The 21,423-nt window shown below is 39.5% G+C and overlaps 1 protein-coding gene across 1 annotated transcript in view; it reads left to right on the forward strand.

Annotated features, from left to right (window-relative positions):
• Positions 1 to 393: 393 nt before the first annotated feature.
• Positions 394 to 21,423, forward strand: part of STK31 (serine/threonine kinase 31) — a 99,217-nt gene continuing 78,187 nt past the window's right edge. The window contains exons 1-5 of the mRNA XM_066239300.1: positions 394 to 431; positions 520 to 572; positions 14,135 to 14,233; positions 15,344 to 15,418; positions 17,519 to 17,677. Coding sequence (XP_066095397.1) covers positions 404 to 431; positions 520 to 572; positions 14,135 to 14,233; positions 15,344 to 15,418; positions 17,519 to 17,677 — 414 coding nt within the window. The 5' untranslated portion in view covers positions 394 to 403. The remainder of the gene's footprint in view (positions 432 to 519; positions 573 to 14,134; positions 14,234 to 15,343; positions 15,419 to 17,518; positions 17,678 to 21,423) is intronic.

Here is a 21,423-nt window from a genome sequence, read left to right on the forward strand (position 1 = left end):
CTCTAGCGCCTGAGGCAGAGGCCACAGAGCCATGCCCAGCGCCCGGGCCATCTTTGCTCCAATGGAGCCTTGGCTGCAGGAGGGGAAGAGAGAGACAGAGAGGAAAGCGCGGCGGAGGGGTGGAGAAGCAAATGGGCGCTTCTCCTGTGTGCCCTGGCCGGGAATCGAACCCGGGTCCTCCGCACGCTAGGCCGACGCTCTACCGCTGAGCCAACCGGCCAGGGCCTGAACAAATATTTTTGAGGTCTTTATTAATATGGAGTTGGAATTTTGATAACTTTATTTAGGACAAAACATGCTTGTAGGACTTTGAACATTAGGTTTAGTGTTTATTCACTGTTAACAGATTGTTAGAACCCAATTCAAGATATTGTATTGTTTTAGTTTTTCAGAAATTGTCAAAATGGATGAAGATACGCAATACAATAAAGGTACTGACATTAAAAATTATTTTTGGATGTAAAAGGTAGATGATCTTGATTAATTTCTAATTTGCTTTGTATTATGATTTGATTTTAGTTGAAGATGTGGTTGGAAGTCATGTGGAAGATGCAGTAACATTTTGGGCCCAGGTAAATAGCAGCCTGGTTGATTTCCTCTCCCATTTCTTTCTCCACTAACACAGGTCCACCCCAACAAAAACAAAAATAAAAACCCCAGAATATGTATATCATTGTCATTCTGAATTTCTAATTTTTATCGACAATTATTTAACATACAGCATTATTAGAAGACAAATGGCTACAACTAGAATTAAATACTTGTTATTAGTAGGATGTTCATTATATACCGCATATAAGAAAACAATGTAATTGTGGTTTCAGAATTACACTCAGTTTAACTCCAACAAATTAGGCTGCATAAATTACTGAAGATGCCGAGAAACTCTTATTTGTGAAGTCACAGCTCCATCTAGTGATATTTTATAAGATTGTTTCTTAAAAGATAGTAAATTTAAAAATCTGTCATATTTTCTAATGACTTAATTTTGAATTTGAAATACATCTTTCTCATCACAGAATTGGAAGCAGTAAGGACACATTACTAAGTTTCTATTTCCAGGCTTCAAGTCAGAGGAGTTTACTCAGGTTTAAATACAGAGCAAGGCACCGAAGTGCGTGTGTTCCGGAATTTAAGATGGTGAATCCCTCTGTTGTACTCACTGATTTTTAATTTTGTGAACTACGCATGGAGGGAAGGGAATGACATTCCTCTATACTTCATATAGCATGAGAACAACTTTTCATCAGGGTAGAGTGATTGGGAATGTGGAAAATGGACTTCATGAGAAGAAAAGTCACATGACTAAGCCAGAGTTCCTAAATCTGTGTAGAAAATACTTTGGAGAAGGGTGGTATTCATAGAAATAGATTCTTACGCATATATTTTCTAACGTGCCCACATATTCTGTTCTATCCCCTTTGTATTAGTCACATTTGTGTCACTCTCAACAGTTTCTCAGGTTGGATGGTAAATAATGTTGAAAGTTTTTTATAGGAACAACATTTATTAGCTTAAATAAGATTTTCTAGACAAGCGCTGTTCAGTAATATTTGCACCACCTAATTAATTTAAAATTTAGCAGACACATAATTAAAAAGAAACAGGTGAAATCAATTTTAGTAAATATATTTTATTTAACTGAAAATATCCAAAATGTTGCCTTACCAGGTGGTGGTACAGTGAATATAGAGCAGGGGTCCCCAAACTTTTTACACAGGGGGCCAGTTCACTGTCCCTCAGACCGTTGGAGGGCCGCCACATACAGTGCTCCTCTCACTGAACACCAGTGAAAGAGGTGCCCCTTCCAGAAGTGCAGCGGGAGCCAGATAAATGACATCGGGGGCTGCATGCGGCCCGCAGGCCGTAGTTTGGGAACGCCTGATATAGAGTGTCAGAGTAGGATGCAAAGGACCCAGGTTCGAAACTTTGGGGTTGCTGGCTTGAGCATGGGTTTACCAGCTTGAGTGTTGGGTTTCTGGCTTATCATAGACATAACCCCATGGTCACTGGCTTGAGCCCAAAGGTCTCTGGTTTGAAGCCCAGGGTCACTGGCTTGAGCCCAAGGTCGCTGGCTTGAGCAAGGGGTCACTTACTGCTGTAGCCCCCCAGTCAAGGCACATATGGGAAAACAGTCAATGAACAACTAAGATGCCACAATGAAGAATTGATGCTTCTCATTTCTCTCCCTTCCTGTCTGTCTGTTCCTATCTGCCCCTCTCTCTGTCACATATACAAAAAAATCTAAAATGTTATTTCAAAATGTAACCAGTACAAATATATTAAGATATTTTCCTTTTTAAGTTGAATTTATTAGGGTGACATTGATTAACATAATTATATGGATTTCAGGTGTCCAGTCCTACAGCACATCTCTGTATACTGTGTTAAAACGATATTTTTCTTTTTTCTTACTAAGTGGTTTTTGAAATCTGGTGTCAGAAAATTTTTCTGCAAAAGATTAGATAGTAGATACTTTAACGTTTTTGGGTTATATATATAAACTGTAACATACAGAGTCTCTGTTGGAACTGTTCAACTTTATCAACTCTGCCAGTACAGTGCAAAGGCAGTCATAGACAGTACATAAACAAATAGGTGTACTTTAATCAGAAACATCTCTAGGTTATTTTGACATTTGATTATGCTGCATTCCCATCACCCAAAGTCCAGTTGTCTTCCGTCACCTAACTGGTTTTCTTTGTGCCCCTCCCCTCCCCTAACTCCCTCCCTCTCCTCCCCCCCCACCGTAACCCCCACACTCTTGTCCATTTCTCTGAGTCTCATTTTTATGTCCCACCTATGTGTGGAATCATATAGTTTTTAGTTTTTTCTGATTTTTAATCAGAGAGATTTTTAATCTTTAATGTGATCCATTAAAAGTTTGTTTACGAAATGGGTCAAAAGCTGTAATTTACCAACTTTTGATATCAGCATGAGGTTGAAGCCCTTGTAGAAATTTAAACACACTAATACAAAGGAAATGTGTCTTAAGTGGATGAGAAGATTAAGAGTTAAAACTACTAGTGGTAGCCCTGGCCGGTTGGCTCAGCGGTAGAGCGTCGGCCTGGCGTACGGAGGACCCGGGTTCGATTTTCGGCCAGGGCACATAGGAGAAGCGCTCATTTGCTTCTCCACCCCCGCCCCCCCCCTCCTTCCTCTCTGTCTCTCTCTTCCCCTCCCGCAGCCAAGGCTCCATTGGAGCTAAGATGGCCCGGGCGCTGGGGATGGCTCCTTGGCCTCTGCCCCAGGCGCTAGAGTGGCTCTGGTCGCCACAGAGCGACTTGCTCGGAGGGGCAGAGCATCGCCCCCTGGTGGGCAGAGCGTCGCCCCTAGTGGGCGTGCCGGGTGGATCCCAGTCGGGCGCATGCGGGAGTCTGTCTGACTGTCTCTCCCCGTTTCCAGCTTCAGAAAAATACAAAAAAAAAAAAAATAAAAATAAATAAATAAAAAAAATAAAACTACTAATGGCATCCATATGAATCAAATGATTATTTTAAGAGGCAGATTGTAAAATTGGATTGGATTGGGATGGGATGTAGATGAAGGGTAAATAGAGATTTAGAGATCTATCTGCAGGCCTAGATGGATCTGCTCATGTATATTCTGTTTTTCTGCCACTGTGAATTTCTGCCAGATAAGCCACTTACACGAAACACTTGAGGCCCAGTTGGATGTGTGGAAGCTGAAGACGTTTTAAGTATTTGACTTAACTTTTTATTTGAAAGAGCATGAATTTAGTTAATTCATATTGCTACCCAATCTTACTAGGTAGAATATTTTGGTGTGTTCTGAATTTAGGTAATTTCAGGGCCTTCTTTACAAAGGCTGCTTCTAATGTGTGTTGCGGTGAGTGTAAATTCAGTTCTCCTTTTTACTGTACAGTGATTCTGATATTCATCATGGTGTCAGTGTTTTCGTCATCAGAGATAATCATGTTCTTTCTAGCCTTACTGAATATTTTGTTGATACATATATTTTAAGAACATATATATGTATTTGTTTCTTTTGATACTTTAGTCTTAAAGGAAAGGTATAAAATTAGTACAGGTGCTTTCTTTTTTTAAAATTAATTTTAAGGGGTGACATTGATAAATCAGGGTACATATGTTCAGAGAAAACATCTTTAGGTTATTTTGACATTTGATTATGCTGCATTCCCATCACCCAAAGTCCAATTGTCTTCCGTCACCTTCTAACTGGTTTTCTTTGTGCCCCTCCCCTTCCCCAACCCCCTCCCTCTCCTCTCCCCATACCATAACCCCCACACTCTTGTCCATTCTCTGAGTCTCATTTTTATGTCCCACCTATGTATGGAATCATATAGTTCTTAGTTTTTTCTGATTTACTTATTTTGCTCAGTATAATGTTATCAAGGTCCATCCATGTTGTTGTAAATGATCCAATGTCATCATTTCTTATGGCTGAGTAGTATTCCATAGTATATATGTATCATAGCTTTATAATCTACTTGTCCACTGACGGACCCTGTTTCCAGATCTTCGCTATTGAGAACAATGCTGCCATAAACATGGGGGTGCATTTCTTCTTTTCAAATAGTGCTATGGTGTTCTTGGGGTATATTCCTAAAAGTGGGATGGCTGGGTCAAAAGGCAGTTCGATTTTCAATTTTTTGAGGAATCTCCATACTGTTTTCCACAGTGGCTGCACCAGTCTGCATTCCCACCAGCAGTGCAGGAGGGTTCCCTTTTCTCCACATCCTCACCAGCACTTATTCTGTGTTGTTTTGTTGATGAGCGCCATTCTGACTGGTGTGAGGTGATATCTCATTGTGGTTTTAATTTGCATTTCTCTAATGATTAGTGATGCTGAGCATTTTTTCATATACCTATTGGCCATCTGTATGTCCTCTTTGGAGAAGTTCTATTCATTTCTTTTGCCCATTTTTTGATTGGATTGTTTGTCTTTCTGGTGTTGAGTTATACAAGTTCTTTATAAATTTTGGTTATTAACCCCTTATCAGACATACTGTCAAATATGTTCTCCCATTGTGTAGTTTGTCTTTTTATTCTGTTCTTACTGTCTTTAGCTATGCAGAAGCTTTTTAGTTTGATATAGTCCCATTTGTTTATCCTGTCTTTTATTTCACTTGCCCGTGGAGATAAATAGGCAAATATATTGCTGCGAGAGATGTCAGAGAGCTTACTGCCTATGTTTTCTTCTAGGATGCTTATAGTTTTACGGCTTACATTTAAGTCTTTTATCCATTTTGAGTTTATTTTTGTGAATGGTGTAAGTTGGTGGTCTAGTTTCATATTTTTGCAGGTAGCTGTCCAGTTTTCCCAACACCATTTGTTGAAGAGGCTGTCTTTACTCCAATGTATGCTCTTACCTCCTTTGTCAAATATCAGTTGTCCATAGAACTGTGGGTTTATTTCTGGGTTCTCAGTTCTGTTCCATTGATCTATATGCCTGTTCCTATGCCAGTACCAGGCTGTTTTGAGTACAATGGCCTTGTAGTATAACTTGATATCAGGAAGTGTGATACCTCCCACTTTATTCTTCCTTTTCAAGATTGCTGAGGCTATTCGTGTTCTCTTTTAGTTCCATATAAATTTTTGGCATATGTGTTCTATATCTTTGAAGTAAGTCATTGGTATTTTAATCAGTATTGTATTGAATTTATAAATTGCTTTTGGTAATATAGACATTTTAATGATGTTTATTCTTCCTAGCTGAGAGCACGGTATATGCTTTCACTTGTTTGTATCTTCCCTGGTTTCTTTTATCAATGTTTTATAATTTTCTGAGTACAAGTCTTTAATCTCCCTGGTTAAATTTATTCCTAGGTACTTTATTTTTTTGGTGCAATGGTAAAGGGGATTGCATCCTTAATTTCTCTTTCTGACTGTTCATTGTTAGTGCATAAAAATGCCTCTGATTTCTGAGTATTAATTTTATATCCTGCCACCTTGCTGAATTCATTTATCAGGTCTAGCAGTTTTTTGACTGAGACTTTAGGGTTTTCTATATACAATATATCATCTGCAAATAATGATAGTTTTACTTCTTCTTTTCCAATTTGGATGCCTTTTCTTTTTTTTGGCTGATTGCTGTGGCTAGGACTTCCAGAACTATGTTGAATAAGAATTGTGAAAGGGGGCACCCCTGCCTTGTTCCTGATCTTAAGGGGATTGCTTTTAATTTTTGCCCATTGAGTATGATGTTGGCTGTGGGTTTGTCATAGATGGCCTTTATCATGTTGAGGTATGTTCCCTGTATTCCCACTTTGCTGAGAGTTTTGATCATGAATGGGTGCTGGATTTTATCAAATGCTTTTTCTGCATCTATTGAAATTATCATGTGGTTTTTCCCCTTCCTTTTGTTTATGTGATGAATTACATTGATTGATTTGCGAATATTGTACTAGCCTTGCCTCCCAAGGATAAATCCCACTGGATCATGGTGTATGGTTTTTTCCATATATTGCTGGATTCGGTTTGCTAATATTTTGTTGAGGATTTTAGCATCTAAATTCATCAGGGATATTGGCCTATAATTTTTTTTCTTTTTGTGTCTTTACCTGGTTTTGGAATCAGAATTATACTCGCCTCATAAAAGGAGCTTGGAAGTCTTCCTTCCTCTTGAATTTTTTGAAATAGCTTGAGAAGGATAGGAGTTAGTTCTTCTTCAAATATTTGGTAGAATTCACTTGTGAAGCCATCAGGCCCAGGACTTTTCTTTTTGGGGAGTTTTTTGATAACTGTTTTATCTCATTTGTTGTAATCAGTCTGTTTAGGTTTTCTGCTTCTTCCAGATTGATTTTTGGAAGTTTATATGTTTCAAGGAATTTGTCCATTTCATCCAGGTTGTCTAGTTTTTAGGCGTACAATTCTTCATAGTATTTTCTTACAGTATTTTGTATTTCTGTTATGTCAGTTATTTCTCCACTCTGATTTCTAATTTTATTTATTTGAGTCCTCTTTTTTTCTTGGTGAGTCTGGTTAAAGGTTCATCGATCTTGTTTACCTTTTCAGAGAATCAGCTCCTGGTTTCATTGATCCTCTGTATTGTTTCTTTAGCCTCTGTGTCATTTATTTCTGCTCTGATCTTCATTATTTTCTTCCTTCTAGTAGCTCTGGGCTTTACTTGCTGTTCTTTTTCTAGTTCTTTTAGATGCAAGGTCAAGTTGTTTATTTGAGCTTTTTCTAGCTTCTTGAGGTATGCCTGTAATGCTGTGAACTTCCCTCTCAGGACTGCTTTTGCTGTGTCCCATAAATTTTGAGTTGATGTATACTCGTTATCATTCATTTCTAGGAATTTTAAAATTTCTTCTTTGATCTCATTGTTAACCCATTTGTTATTTAATAACATGTTATTTAGTTTCCAAGTGTTTGAGTATTTTTCAGTTTTTCTGTTGTGGTTGATTTCTAGTTTCATGCCATTGTGATCAGACAAAGTGCTCGATATGATTTCAATCTTCTTAAATTTGTTGATACCGCTTTTGTGCCCTAACATGTGGTCTATCCTAGAGAATGTACCATGAGCACTTGAAAAGAATGTATATTCTGCTGCTTTAGGGTGAAAGGTTCTGAAGATATCTATTAAATCGAGTTGATCTAGTATGTCCTTTTAAGTCTGCTGTTTCTTTGTTAATTTTCTTTCTTGAGGATCTGTCTAGTGATGTTAGTGGAGTATTGAAATCCCCTACTATTATAGTATTGCTGTTGATCTCGCCCTTTAAATCCATCAAAGTCTGCTTTATATATTTAGTTGCTTCTATATTAGGTGCGTAGATATTTATAACGGTTATATCTTCCTGTTGGATTGCTCCCTTTATCATTATGTAGTGACCTTCTTTATCTTTTACTATAGTCTTTGTTTTAAAGTCCATTTTTTCTGATATAAGTATTGCTACCCCAGTTTTTTTTCATTTCCATTTGCGTGCAGTATTTTTTCCATCCTTTTATCTTCAGTCTATGTGCATCTTTTGTTTTAAGGTGTGTCTCTTGTAGACAGCATATGTATGAGTCCTGTTTTCTTATCCACGCAGCTACCTTATGTCTTTTGATTGGATCATTTAATCCATTTACATTTAAGGTTATTATTGATATGTAATTGTTTATTGCCATTTTATTCTTTAAAACTGTATTCCTCTTTTGGTATATTCTTTTTGTCCTTTGATCTGTTTACAACAGGCCCCTTAGCATTTCTTGCAGCCTTGGTTTGGTTGTTGTGAATTCCTTGAGTTTTTTTTGTCTGGAAAGCCTTTTTATTTCTCCTTCAATTTTAAATGATAGCCTTGCTGGATAAAGTAGTCTTGGTTGTAGGCTCTTGTTCTGCATTACTTTGAATATTTCTTGCCATTCCCTTCTGGCCTCAAGTGTTTCTATTGAGAAGTTGGAAGTCATCCTTATGGGGCTCCTTTGTAGGTGATAGTATTTTTTTCTCTAGCAGCTTTTAATATTTTCTCTTTATCACTTAGCTTTGGTATTTTAATTATGATGTGTCTTGGTGTAGATTTCTTTGGGTTTCTCTTTAATGGAGTCCTCTGTGCTTCTTGAACTTGTGAGATGTTTTCCTGCCTTAATTGAGGGAAGTTTTCAGCTATGATATGTTTGAAGAAAGTCTCTATCCCTTGTTCGTTCTCTTCTTCTTCAGGAACTCCTATGATGTGGATGTTATTTCTCTTCATGTTGTTACAGAGCTCTCTTAGTGTTTCCTCTGACTTTTTGAGTCTTTTTTTTTTTTATGCTCTGCTTCCATGCCTTTATTTATCTTGTCCTCTAACTTGCTGATTCGATTCTCAGCTTCATCCATCCTGCTTTTAATTCCTTTCATTGTGTTCTTCATTTCTGATATTATATTTGTCATTTCTGACTGATTCTTTTTTATTATTTCACTGTCCTTTTTTATATTTGCTATCTCTCTTTTTTTTTTTTTTTTTTGTATTTTTCCAAAGCTGGAAACAGGGAGGCAGTCAGACAGACTCCCGCATACGCCCGACCGGGATCCATCTGGCACACCCACCAGGGGGTGATGCTCTGCCCATCTGGGGCATCGCTTTGTCGCGACCAGAGCCACTGTAGCACCTGGGGCAGAGGCCAAGGAGCCATCCCCAGTGCCCGGGACATCTTTTGCTCCAATGGAGCCTTGGCTGCAGGAGGGGAAGAGAGAGACAGAGAAGAAGAAGAGGGGGAGGGGTGGAGAAGCAGATGGGCGCTTCTCCTGTGTGCCCTGGTCGGGAATTGAACCTGGGACTTCCGCAGCCAGGCCGACGCTCTACCACTGAGCCAACCGGCCAGGGCCTGCTATCTCTTTATTTAGGTGTTCGTAATGACGTATCTATTGTTCTAATATCTTTGAGCATCCTAACAATTGTTATTTTAAACTCTGCATCTGGTAATTTGGCTATATCTGACTCATTTAAGTCCTTTTCTGGGGATTTCTCTTGATTCATTTGTGTTGCATTTTTCTGCCTTCTCATTTTGTCTGTGTAAAAGAAGGTTTTGGCCACTGGAATCCACTTGGTGTGGCCTCTGTGTTCCCTAGGTGTGGTCTGTCTACAGGTCTGCCTCCCCCTCTGCTGTTGCTGCCTAGGGAGTTTGGGTATGGGTGTTGCTGGTGCCTGCCCACTGGGGCTGTTGCTGTGGTTTCTGCCTCTCCTTCTAGGGAGTGGCTGTAATCACGTGCTCAGGTGTACAAGCCTCAGTGGCCTTGGCCTTCGCCCCGCCCCTGCGGGTGGCGTTATGCTTGGCCTTGAGGGCAGGGGTGAGCACCTTTGCTCAGCTGCGGGTCTCCACCTGATTCCGGGCTTTCGCCTTGCCCTTGCAGGAGGAGCCTGCTCATGGAACGGCTGCAAGCCTTGGCTCCACAGGCTGGGTGGGACTGCGTGCCCACGCTCAGTAGTGGGATTCCACCTGTTCTGGGCTTTTGGCTCCACCCCTGTGGGAGGAGCTGGCTCCCAGGTCAGGCTACAAGCTTTGGTTCCCAGGCGGGGCAAGGCTGTGCTCCTGCGCCCTTGCTCAAGGGCGGGTCTCTGCCCCTTATGGGGCTCCTGCCCTTCCCCTACAGGCTGGATTGCAGGTGGCCCGCAGGTGGGCTTGACCACTTTTGCATGTCTCCTCCTCCCCAGCCGGGCAAGACTGAGCTCACACCTGGGCCTCAGTGGTGGCCAGCCGGCTTCCGCCCTTGCCGATAGAACCGTGCTTCCGTGTCCCACCGCTGCCCACCCTTGGGGAAGCCCTCAGCCGTGTGGGTGGGGGCACTGCAGCTCAAACCCTAACTCTCACTACTGTAGTCCTGAAAGCTCCCTCCTTCTAAGCGACTCTGCTCTGAGTGCCCCGAGAGAGCTTGTTTGGTTGGTGTCCTGCTTCCCTTTGCTGGTATTGCTGTTTCCAGGGGAAATATTCACTTCAGATTTTGGGAGTTCTCGTCTCAGGGGTTAGGGTGACTGTCTCTCAAAATGTTTTTCCCTGTGCCTCCTAGATTACACTCTCTTCCTGCTACTCCAGTCCTCTCCCTGTCCCCTGGAGTCCTGGGTAAGTGGTTGTGAGAGAGGTTTTCTGCGTGGTCCCTTTAAGAAGAATCCTGGGTCTGAGAAATCAGTCTCTTTCTCACAAACAGTATCGTCTCTTGTTTCCAGCTAAATACTGTCCATACGCCTCTTCTAGGCTCTTGGGCTGCAGGCTGGGGCTTTGTTCCTGGGATTCAGGACCCTCCCCTCTCTGCTAAACTCACTTCCCACCACGCAAGTCTCCCCCGGCTGCTGTTCGCTCTGGGGAGCTGGGCAGCCCTCTTCGTATTTCCGCTTTTCCTACCAGTCTCAGTGTACCTTTTTCAGTGTTCCTTGGTTGAAGAGTCCTCTTAGTTTAGTCCAAAGTTGGTTTTTCTAGATGATGGTTCTTAAAATTAGTTTGTAATCTACTTTGGTTCTGGGAGGTGGAAGTTGGTACGTCCGCCTACTCCATCGCCATCTTGTCTCCCTCTGTCATAATAATTTTTGATACAGATGCTGGGCTCCGCCTTTTGGGGTGGCTGTCCGGCCCGGCGTGGGGTTCCAGCGGCAGGACCTCCACTCTGCAGGGCTTTCCTTTGCCACCTGCCCCTCTACCACTTCCACCAGCTTCTCACAGGTGCTTTCTTTATACCCTCATCCAGCTTCTCTTAATGCTAACATTTTATATAACCATAGTATAATTATCAAAGCCAGGAAGCTAACATTGTTATTAACTACAACCCTTATTCAGATTTCCCCAGTTTTTCATTGTCTTTTTTGTGTTCAAAGTTCAATTCAGAATTCCACATTGTTAATTTAGCATCGTGTATTCTTAAGCACTACAACCTTTGATAGTTCTTTTATTTATCCTTGTTTTTTATGACTATGACATTTTTGATGGATGCTGGTCAGTTATTTTATAGAGTATCCCTCAGTTTGAATTTGTTTGATGATTTCTCATAGATTGTCAGCAATATTGCAGAAGAGATGTGTCCTGTTCAGTGCATCATATTGGGGTTGTGTAATGTTGATATACAAACATTTTAAGTTAATAAAACTGGAACTAATTTCATTTTTTTTTATTATTATAATTTTTTTTTGTATTTTTCTGAAGCTGGAAACGGGGAGAGACAGTCCCGCATGTGCCCGACCGGGATCCACCCGGCACGCCCACCAGGGGCGATGCTCTACCCACCAGGGGGCGATGCTCTGCCCCTCCGGGGCGTCGCTCTGCCGCGGCCAGAGCCACTCTAGCACCTGGGGCAGAGGCCAAGGAGCCATCCCCAGCGCCTGGGCCATCTTTGCTCCAATGGAGCCTTGGCTGCGAGAGGGGAAGAGAGAGAGACAGAGAGGAAGGAGGGGATGGGGGTGGAGAAGCAAATGGGCGCTTCTCCTATGTGCCCTGGCTGGGAATCGAACCCAGGTCCCCCGCACGCCAGGCCGACGCTCTACCGCTGAGCCAACCGGCCAGGGCCTCATTTTTTTTTTTTTTTGTATTTTTTCGAAGTTAGAAGTGTGGAGGCAGTCAGACAGACTCCCACATATGCCCAACCAGGATCCACCCGGCATGCCATGAGGATCCACCAGAGGCCATGGAGCCATCCTCAGCGCCCGAGCCAACTTTGCTCCCATGGAGCCGTGGCTGCGGGAGGGGAAGAAGGATATAGAGAAGAAGGAGAGGGGGAAGGGCGGAGAAGCAGATGGGTGCTTCTCCTGTGTGCCCTGACCAGGAATTGAACCCTGGACTTCCACACTCCGGGATGATGCTCTACCACTGAGCCAACCAGCCAGGGCTAATTTCAGTTTTTGAAAAAAGAACCCACCTCACTCCTGCGGGTCAGTGAGCATTGAAAAAAACCTGACTACTCAAAGGGTTAAATGTTTCTTCAACTCTTCATCCAGAAATTTTATTATTTATTAATATGGTCTTACCTAATGATAATTTTCTTTCATTCCTTCTACATTTATTAACTAGAATTCTGTAAAGAAGAGCTGTCTATTCTCCATTTATTTGTTTTTTGAATGTTTATATTAATATGGAAAGTGGATATTTAGTCTGTGAGATATGATCCAATGCTCTTATTATTTATTTTATAGTTTAATTTGTTGCAGCTTTGGCCATTAGGAAATTGTTCACATTGGTATTGTGTCCTTTAAATATAAGGTCTAACGGAAAGTTCTGTTCATTTTTGCAATAAAACAAAATATAAATTTTTCTTACCATCAATAAACTTTATTAAATAATATAATTGCCATTATTATTAATGATTTCTTGCCAGCGTGAGGGCAATTCGTATATCCTATTTTTGAAAAATGTTTTATCTTTTGATGCGAAAAATTGAACCAGTGCTTGTTTGATAACTTCTTCATTTTTGAATTTTTTGCCCTTCAAAAAATTTTGAAGGGCAAAAACAAGTGATAGTTGGAGGGTGCTAAGTCCGGGGAATATGGTGGATGCGACAGACATACTTCTGTAGCATTTCTTCCTTGTTGAAATTCGTAAAAATTACAGTGGCGTAAATGAACTTTATCAGTAGCCATGGGTACACTATTGCTTAACACATAAGACTAACGTGAATCAATGTTGTTTTAGTTAATTTGCTACATCAGTATGTATACATTAAGTGATAAAAATAGAGAGGCACACATGCGCCAAATAAATGTGCTTACGTGTCGAAACTTGTGATAGAAACAGACAGAACTTTCTGGTAGACCTTATATATCTCCATTTATTTATTTTTTTGAGCATTTCTTTATTTACTGGCACCACCAGATACTGCAGGATCATTGTTTATTTCTCTTGCTTAGCCCTGGAATCAACCACTTGAAGGAACCCTGGTTCCCTTTATTTGGGAATGGTGTTTAGAAATCAAGATTTCGGTACCAGGTGTGCTTATTGCTACTGGAATGTTTTTGTTTCTAGGGCCTCTCAGACAGAGATAGGAACGATAAATATGTATGAAAGCCCACTCATATACGCATGTGTATTTCTATCTTTGTGTGTCTCTTTCATATATGCATGAATACACACACACATACATATGTATATGTTATGAGTTTATTCTGATACCTTCCAGTTCTACTCTAATGCTGTAGGTTTATTTAGCCTTCTTTATTTGTAATTTATTTCTGCTTGTTCATTATTTACAGTATATTTACTTATTTGTTCAATTCTAGTATATACTTAAAATAGTTTCATATTGTTAATCCATGACCCTGTGAAAAATGAATTTTCTAACTAGATTACAGTATTTGTGTATAGAGGAATGTATACATTTTAAAATTGTTTTTACATATTTCCTTTACACAACAAATAATTCATGTCATTAAATTAAAATATGCTATCCATTTTGACTAATTAGAATTTGAGCTAAAGTAAAAAAAAAAGATCTAAAGTAAAACCCAGAGACAATTGTTTCAAGTTACCTCTTTATATGATTTAGTAGTATTTGGTATCTTGGTTTGAATTCCAAGTAATTTGAGCTCATTGGGAATTAAAATTTTTCTATTGCTTAGTCCCATTTCTTATAAAGAACTCATTGAATTATGAAAAAACACTGATGTAAGAATTTGATTTAATTTCTAATGCTCCTTATGCTTAGTAGAACTCTTAATTGTGTAACTCTGTCAAATAATATTTTACTGATTTTATACTATATCTATTTTTTCTTCTAGAGCATCAATAGAAATAAGGATATTATGAAGATTGGGTGCTCACTTTCTGAAGTTTGTCCTCATGCCAATTCAGTTTTTGGGAATCTTGATCCAAAGAAAGTGAGCCACACACATTCTTGGTTATAATTATGCCATCTGTCTTGTTAATCTTTTCTATATCTTAAAATGTATAGTTTTTGAAATTTTTGATATGTTTGAAAGGAAGAAGCCAAATTTTAGAATATGTGTAAACTGTAGACATAGTTTATTCTTTCAAAAGTACTTAAGTGGACAATCAGCTGTGTACTAGGTACTGTTAGGCATTGAGTAGGCACTGGTGAACAAAGTAGAATCCTTGTGTGCAATTGAAGGAGGCCTTTATACCAGTGCAGGGTTGATACCTCAGAGTAAGTGCTGCTTCAATTGTATGTTGGGTGCCTTGCTTGTCTTACCCAGCTCCAAGCCATGGTTATTTAAATGAGGGAGGTGGAATTCAGTATTTTGATATGGAATTAGATACAAAATAGTATATATATGTAAAATGAACCCGTTTGTGTAGATACAAAAGTATAAACATATATCCTAGTGTATATGGAAGATTAATATAAATGTAAAACTATTTTCAGGAGACGCATGTTGAAGAGGGTTGGAAAGGAAGACATTCTTTACCCTTTTCCGTATATTTTGATATTCTTCTAATAACATGCTGCTTTCTGTTTTATTTAAAAATAATTAAAACCCCAATGGCATATATAAAAAGGTATAAAAAGAAAAAATTTAAAAGGAAGTGAGCAATGTAGCTTGGAGTTGAGCATCAGACTGGGAGGTAATGCAGTTTGTAAAGTTTTTAGGTTTTTTTAAGCATCCATGTTGTCTGTGACTGTGTTTAATAGTGTTAAAGATGAGGATATACCTGCTTTTTCTCTGTTGAATGCAAGATAAATTACTTGCTTAACAAAAAATTCAAACAAGTTTCAATAGTAGACTTATTATAAGTGATTACTCACTCATCTCTGATTATCCACGAATGGATTATATTTGTAAATTTTCTTCAGTGGTTGAGTGGTTCTCTCTCTCACCATGTAGGCAGGTCATAGGCTATAAAGAGTTGAGTTGTGAGAGAAGATTGGGACCAGGTACAAGCAGATTGCTAACCACTATTCTGATCTACTTAGCATGCTTTGACTTGTTAAAATTCCAAATAATTTTACTTTCCTTTTCTCTTTGTAGATTTATGGCGGATTATTTTCTGAAGATAAATGTTGGTACAGATGCAGAGTACTGAAAATCATCAGTGATGAAAAGGCAGGAATAAATGTTCAGTTTTCTTCTCTGAGGAATATTTATTCTGGTTCTAAAATTTGAGGCTTATGTATCCCTTCATTACTTATTCATAGTCGTAATAAGATCTGGTTCAGTGAATTTATAAATTAATTAAAGCATATGTTTCTTTTCCTAGTGAATACAAAAGAAATGAATTGCTTAAAAAAATCCAGGTCAGATTCAGGAATATTCTTCTGATCATAATTACTCCAGATTGTCCAAGAACAGATTACATAATTTTTGGTGATTGTTTTTTTGTACCTCAGTTCTTAATAACTACATTTGATTCTTGCTGAGCAACTTTTAGAAGTTTGTTCTATTAAGATTGAGTAGGAAAATAACATTTTATTGATCCTGAAGTTATCTATCTTTCGCTTAGTTGATGTGCATATTGTTAGTAGAGAAGATGGGCTTGCAGCTTTCTCCTGCCTTGGTTACATGTGATGAATTTTCTTTGTATACAGCTACTTTATTTTTGACTTTGTGGGAGATTTTTAATGGGATTCATGGAGCAGTGGGCTTGTTTGGTGGCAGTTCTAGGTTGCGAACTGTGTGTGAAAGCATCTCCGTAGGCTTTCCTTTGTGGTTTTTTCGGTTGTGATTTTCCTGGATATAAAATATTTTATTATGTATATATTTTATAAATATTTTTCTTGATGTAATAAGAAAATGCAAAGATCAAACAATTTGAGTAATGTTTCAGATACTTCTTAAAAAGATCTCGTTTGGCCCTGGCTGGTTGGCTCAGCGGTAGAGCATCAACCCAGTGTATGGAAGTCCCAGGTTTGATTCTGGCTTAGGGCACACAGAAGAGGTGACCATATGCTTCTCCCCCACCTCTTCTCTCTCTCTCTCCCTCTTCCACAGCCATGATTTGATTGGTTCAAGCGCATTGCCCTGGGCACTGAGGATGGCTCCATGGAGCCTTCTTCTCAGGCACTAAAAATAGCTCGATTGCAAGCATGGCCCCAGATGGGCAGAGCATCAGCCCTAGACGGGGTTGCCAGGTGGATCCTAGTCAGGGCGCATGTGAGAGTCTGTGTTTGTGTCTGTATCTGCCCTACTCTTTTTTTTTTTTTTTGTATTTTTCTGAAGTTGGAAACGGGGAGGCAGTCAGACAGACTCCTGCATGTGCCCGACCGGGATCCACCCAGCATGCCCACCAGGGGGCGATGCTCTGCCCATCTGGGGCGTCGCTCTGTTGCAACCAGAGCCATTCTAGCGCCTGAGGCAGAGGCCATAGAGCCATCCTCAGCTCCTGGGCCAACTTTGCTCAAATGGAGCCTCGGCTGTGGGAGGGGAAGAGAGAGACAGAGAGGAAGTAGAGGGGGAGGGGTGGAGAAGCAGATGGGCGCTTCTCCTGTGTGCCCTGGCTGGGAATCGAACCCGGGACCCCTGCACGCCAGGCCGATGCTCTACCACTGAGCCAACTGGCCAGGGCCTGCCCTACTCTTACTTGAAAATAAAACACCTTATTTTATTCCTGTAAAAGATAATGGTTTATCTTAGTGAAATAGACCTTTCTGATAGACCTTTTCCTTATAATTTGACAAGTGTCAAGGATATATTGCATTTTTAAATCACAAGATGGCCTTTGACTTTGTGATAAGCTTTTTAAACAGATGTAGAGCTGGACATAAAGATGAATTTGATTCATTTCCAAGGTCTAATAGCTAGAGTGGGTTTAATTTTATCACAGGAAATTTGATAACTTTGCCTTTCTTTTCAACTTGAATTTAAGAATTTTAATTGATTTAACATTCCAGGTAGGAAAGGGCTATAAGCTTTATAGACTTCAGTTTACTTAATACCAGTTGCTTTAAAAAAAAGAACAACAACAAAACAGAGTGAGAAATGGTACTATTGGAAATAGTACTTTTTGTTACCAAATATAGACATCACTGGGTTCTCATGGACTATGGATTTTCCTTATTTTGAGGCTATTGCTGGAGCTCTTGTTTGTCAGTTTGAGGTAAAATGCTATCTTGATTTGTAGGTAATCAGTAAAAAGTAGTAAATTGGTGATTACTTTAAGATAGTTAATCTTAGTTCCATATTAGTATGTTCCATTTTTTCCCCCAGTGGCTGGTGAGATACATCGACTATGGAAATACTGAAATTCTAAATCGGTCTGATATAGTTGAGATTCCTTTGAATTTGCAATCTTCTAGTGTCGCCAAAAAGTATAAACTTTGGGGACTACAGATTCCTTCTGGCCAGGAAGTGACCCAGTTTGATCAGGCAAGTCACAGATTTTAAATATTTTGTTAATGGAAATAAAACTATATGCTTGAAACAGAATGAGTGTAATTAAATTTCATTAATTAAATATAAAAACCTGTATAAACAAGTGAAAAATATGAATTATAGGGTAATTCAAAAGCAATTATATAACATGTTTATGCTTATCTTTTGCTAGGTAAACATCTTGACATTCAGATAAAAGTGGTATATGTGTGTATTTTATAGAATAAATATAGTTTCTTCTGTTGTGAAAACTTAAAAGGAGAGTTTTTTTTTTTTTTTTGTATTTTCCTGAAGTTGGAACCGGGGAGGCAGTCAGACAGGCTCCCGCATGTGCCCCACTGGGATCCACCCTGCACGCCCACCAGGGGGCGATGCTCTGCCCGTCTGGGGCATCGCTCTATTGTGACCAGAGCCATTCTAGTGCCTGAGGCAGAGGCCATGGAGCCATCCTCAGTGCCAGGCCCAACTTTGCTCCAATGGAGCCTCGGCTGTGGGAGGGGAAGAGAGAGACAGAGAAGAAGGAGAGGGGGAGGGGTGGAGAAGCAGATGGGCGCTTCTCCTATGTGCCCTGACCGGGAATCGAACCTGGGACTCCTGCATGCCAGGCTGATGCTCTACCACTGAGCCAACCAGCCAGGGCAAAAGGAGAGTCTTTTATATGATGGAGAAAATGATGAATATAATTATTTCATTGTTTTTGGCTTTTGAGAAATTATTTAAGTAAAAGTAATCTTTAACCTAGCCCTGGTCATAAATATCACACAATTCAAATTAATGGAGTTGTAAATTAATCTGATTTTATCATTTTGGCAGAGGCTCATACTGTTTGATGTAATTGGCAGTGATGTTCTGCTAATCTAGATTCTAGTTTGTATTCATTTCCATTAAATTTTGGGTTAGTAACCTAATTCTGGAAGATATCTGATAATTTTAGGGGTAGTCTTACAAGACTATCAGGGGTATGATGATGTCTTTTGGTGGCTGTTGCGGCTGTTGAGGGTTATTACATTGTGAAATAATGAGATTTGTATTGGTATATTTAGCAGCTCAAATGATTTATGTGAAAAATAATTTAATCAGCATCATAAGGAACAGTATAATTCAAAACCTTCTATTTGCCTCTTTTTCTTTTTGAGAATCTTGTAGATTGTTGGGTATAGTTTTGTCTGCACTATAGTTATTTATAAGAAACATTTCTGTAGTTAGAACTCAGACTTTTATAAATATATAGAGTAAAACATTATTGTAAAACTATAAATTTTTGATTTAAAATCTCAAGTTCATTAACAGTTTTTAAATCTTAAGTGTTTTGACCAAGGCAGGGTCTGGTTTTGAATTTCTTGCACACTTAGGACCCTAGACTCTTACATTTACAGACCTCTGAATTCATTTGCTCTCTCTGTATTATTTTACAAATAATGATACTGGGTCTAGAACAGGCGTCCCCAAACTACGGCCTGCAGGCCGCATGTGGCCCCCTGAGGCCATTTATCCGGCCCCCACCAGACTTCCGGAAGGGGCACCTCTTTCATTGGTGGTCAGTGAGAGGAGCACCATATGTGGCGGCCCTCCAACGGGCTGAGGGACAGTGAACTGGCCCCCTGTGTAAAAAGTTTGGGGACCCCTAGTCTAGGACAATTAAATGACTTAAAGTCATAAAGCTAATTAGCCCTTTGAGTAGTACGAATGTTCATGTACATCCTCGTGCCTCCTGACTACCCAGAGTACGATTGATTTATTTTAAAAATGTGTAAGGCAACATGAAAAAAAGGTAAGTGTATGTTCTTCTTGTTTCCATAAATTGGTTATCAAACAAACATGATTTTAAGTTAATAAAACTAACTGCAACTAATTTCATTTTTTGAATAAAAACTCACTTTCAGGGGTCAGCGAGCATGAAAAAAACTCACTACTCAGACGGTTAAGAGTGAGCTGGGGCTAGAACTCTAGTTTGTTGCTATTCTCATAGTAAAATATAAAATTTATGTTGGTCGAAACATTTGAGTCAAGAAAAAAAGTCATTAATTTATTAATTTCTTTAAAAAGTCCTATTTAAAAATTAGTTTTGGGACTGAAGGAGTAAACTTTAGTTATTGAGAATGGTATGCATGTCTCATAGTTTCAAATAGTGTTACTATTTGTATTTGTGTGTTTGAATTCAATAAAAAGGCCACTGTTTGGAGTTGTACTAGTCACATTTACCACAATGAATGTTTTCTGTAAAAGAAGTTATTCTTGAATGTTTCTTCTTAGAAAGCCCATGATTAGCCATTATTTCTCAGCTCAAGGCTCAAAAGTAATTTCCTATATAAAGTTTTTGTTAGTATCCACCATCTGTTCCCCTGTAGCTGTTTTAGTCACTCACTGTATGTAAGACATGTAGAGTTGTAGTTTTTTTCTCTATAGATAGTGAGCTTGCTAGAGACAAGTATTTTATTCATTTTTCTATGCCTGTTCTTCCTGCTTCTGCCTGTTAGGTGCTGTTTGATGAGTATCTGGTTTATCTATCATTTGAACAGATGAATGAATAGTAGGGATTCAGTTTAAAAAAAGAAAGAAAGAAAGAGCGAGCCTGACCAGGTGGTGGCGCAGTGGATAGAGCGTTGACCTGGGATGCTGAGGGCCCACGTTTGAAACCCTGAGATCGCCAACTTGAACGTGGGCTGACCAGCTTGAGCTTGGGGTTGCCAGCTTGAGTGTGGTATCGTAGATGTGACCCCATGGTCGCTGACTTGAACCCAAAGGTCGCTGGCTTGTAATCCTAGGTTGCTGGCTTGAGCAAGGGGTCAGTGGCTCGGCTAGATTCCCCCCCCCCCCCCCAAATCAAGACACATGAGAAAGCAATCAATGAACAACTAAAGTGACGCAACTATAAGTAGATGCTTCTCATCTCTCTATCTCTCTTGCTCTCTTTTTTCTCACTTTAAAAAAAAGAGAGACACTTCAAGAGGGTATTCTGGGCGTTGAAATACCTTCACTTTTTTTTAATTTAGAAATTAAATTTAGTAGGGTGACATTGGTCTAAGATCACACAGGTTTTAGGTGTCCATTTCTGTGGCACATGACCTTCATTTCAGCACATTTTTACTTTTATTTATTATAATATTATTTACATTTATTTAGTGATAGAGACAGAGAGACAGAGAGAGGGAGAAAGGGAGAGAGATGAGAAGCATCAATTCTTCGTTGTGGCACTTTAGTTGTTCATTGATTACTTTCTTGTATGTGCCTTGACTGGGGGACTACAGCAGACCGAGTGACCCTTTCCTTGTTCAGCTCAAGCCAGTGATCTTGGGTTCAAGCTGGTGAGTTGTGCTCAAACCAAATGAGCCCGTGCTCAAGCCAGCGACCTTGGGGTTCGAACCTGGGTCCCCTATGTCCTAGTCCAATGCTCTGTCCGCTGCGCCACTCCTGGCCAAGCCATTTCAGCATATTTTTAAACCAACATTTTCACACCCATGCTTATAGCACAGTTTAAATTGATAGAATCATGATTACAAATTGCTAAAGATCAAATGAAGATTAAATTATGTTCTAATTTTTACATTAATTTTTTTTTTATGTAGAATTAGGGAATGAGAGCTAGAAATTGGAATTTGGGTTTGAGAATTTAAAGGCCTTTTAGCCTTTTTTCTAATACATCTAGACAAAATTAACTAGGCTACAGCAGAAAGTAAGGGATGCTTTCTTGTTTCTGAATAAAGTTTACTGGTTTGGAAAACATTTTAGAAAAGTAACAT

The sequence above is a fragment of the Saccopteryx bilineata genome, chromosome 7, assembly GCF_036850765.1.
Source record: "Saccopteryx bilineata isolate mSacBil1 chromosome 7, mSacBil1_pri_phased_curated, whole genome shotgun sequence".
Lineage (NCBI taxonomy): Eukaryota > Metazoa > Chordata > Mammalia > Chiroptera > Emballonuridae > Saccopteryx > Saccopteryx bilineata.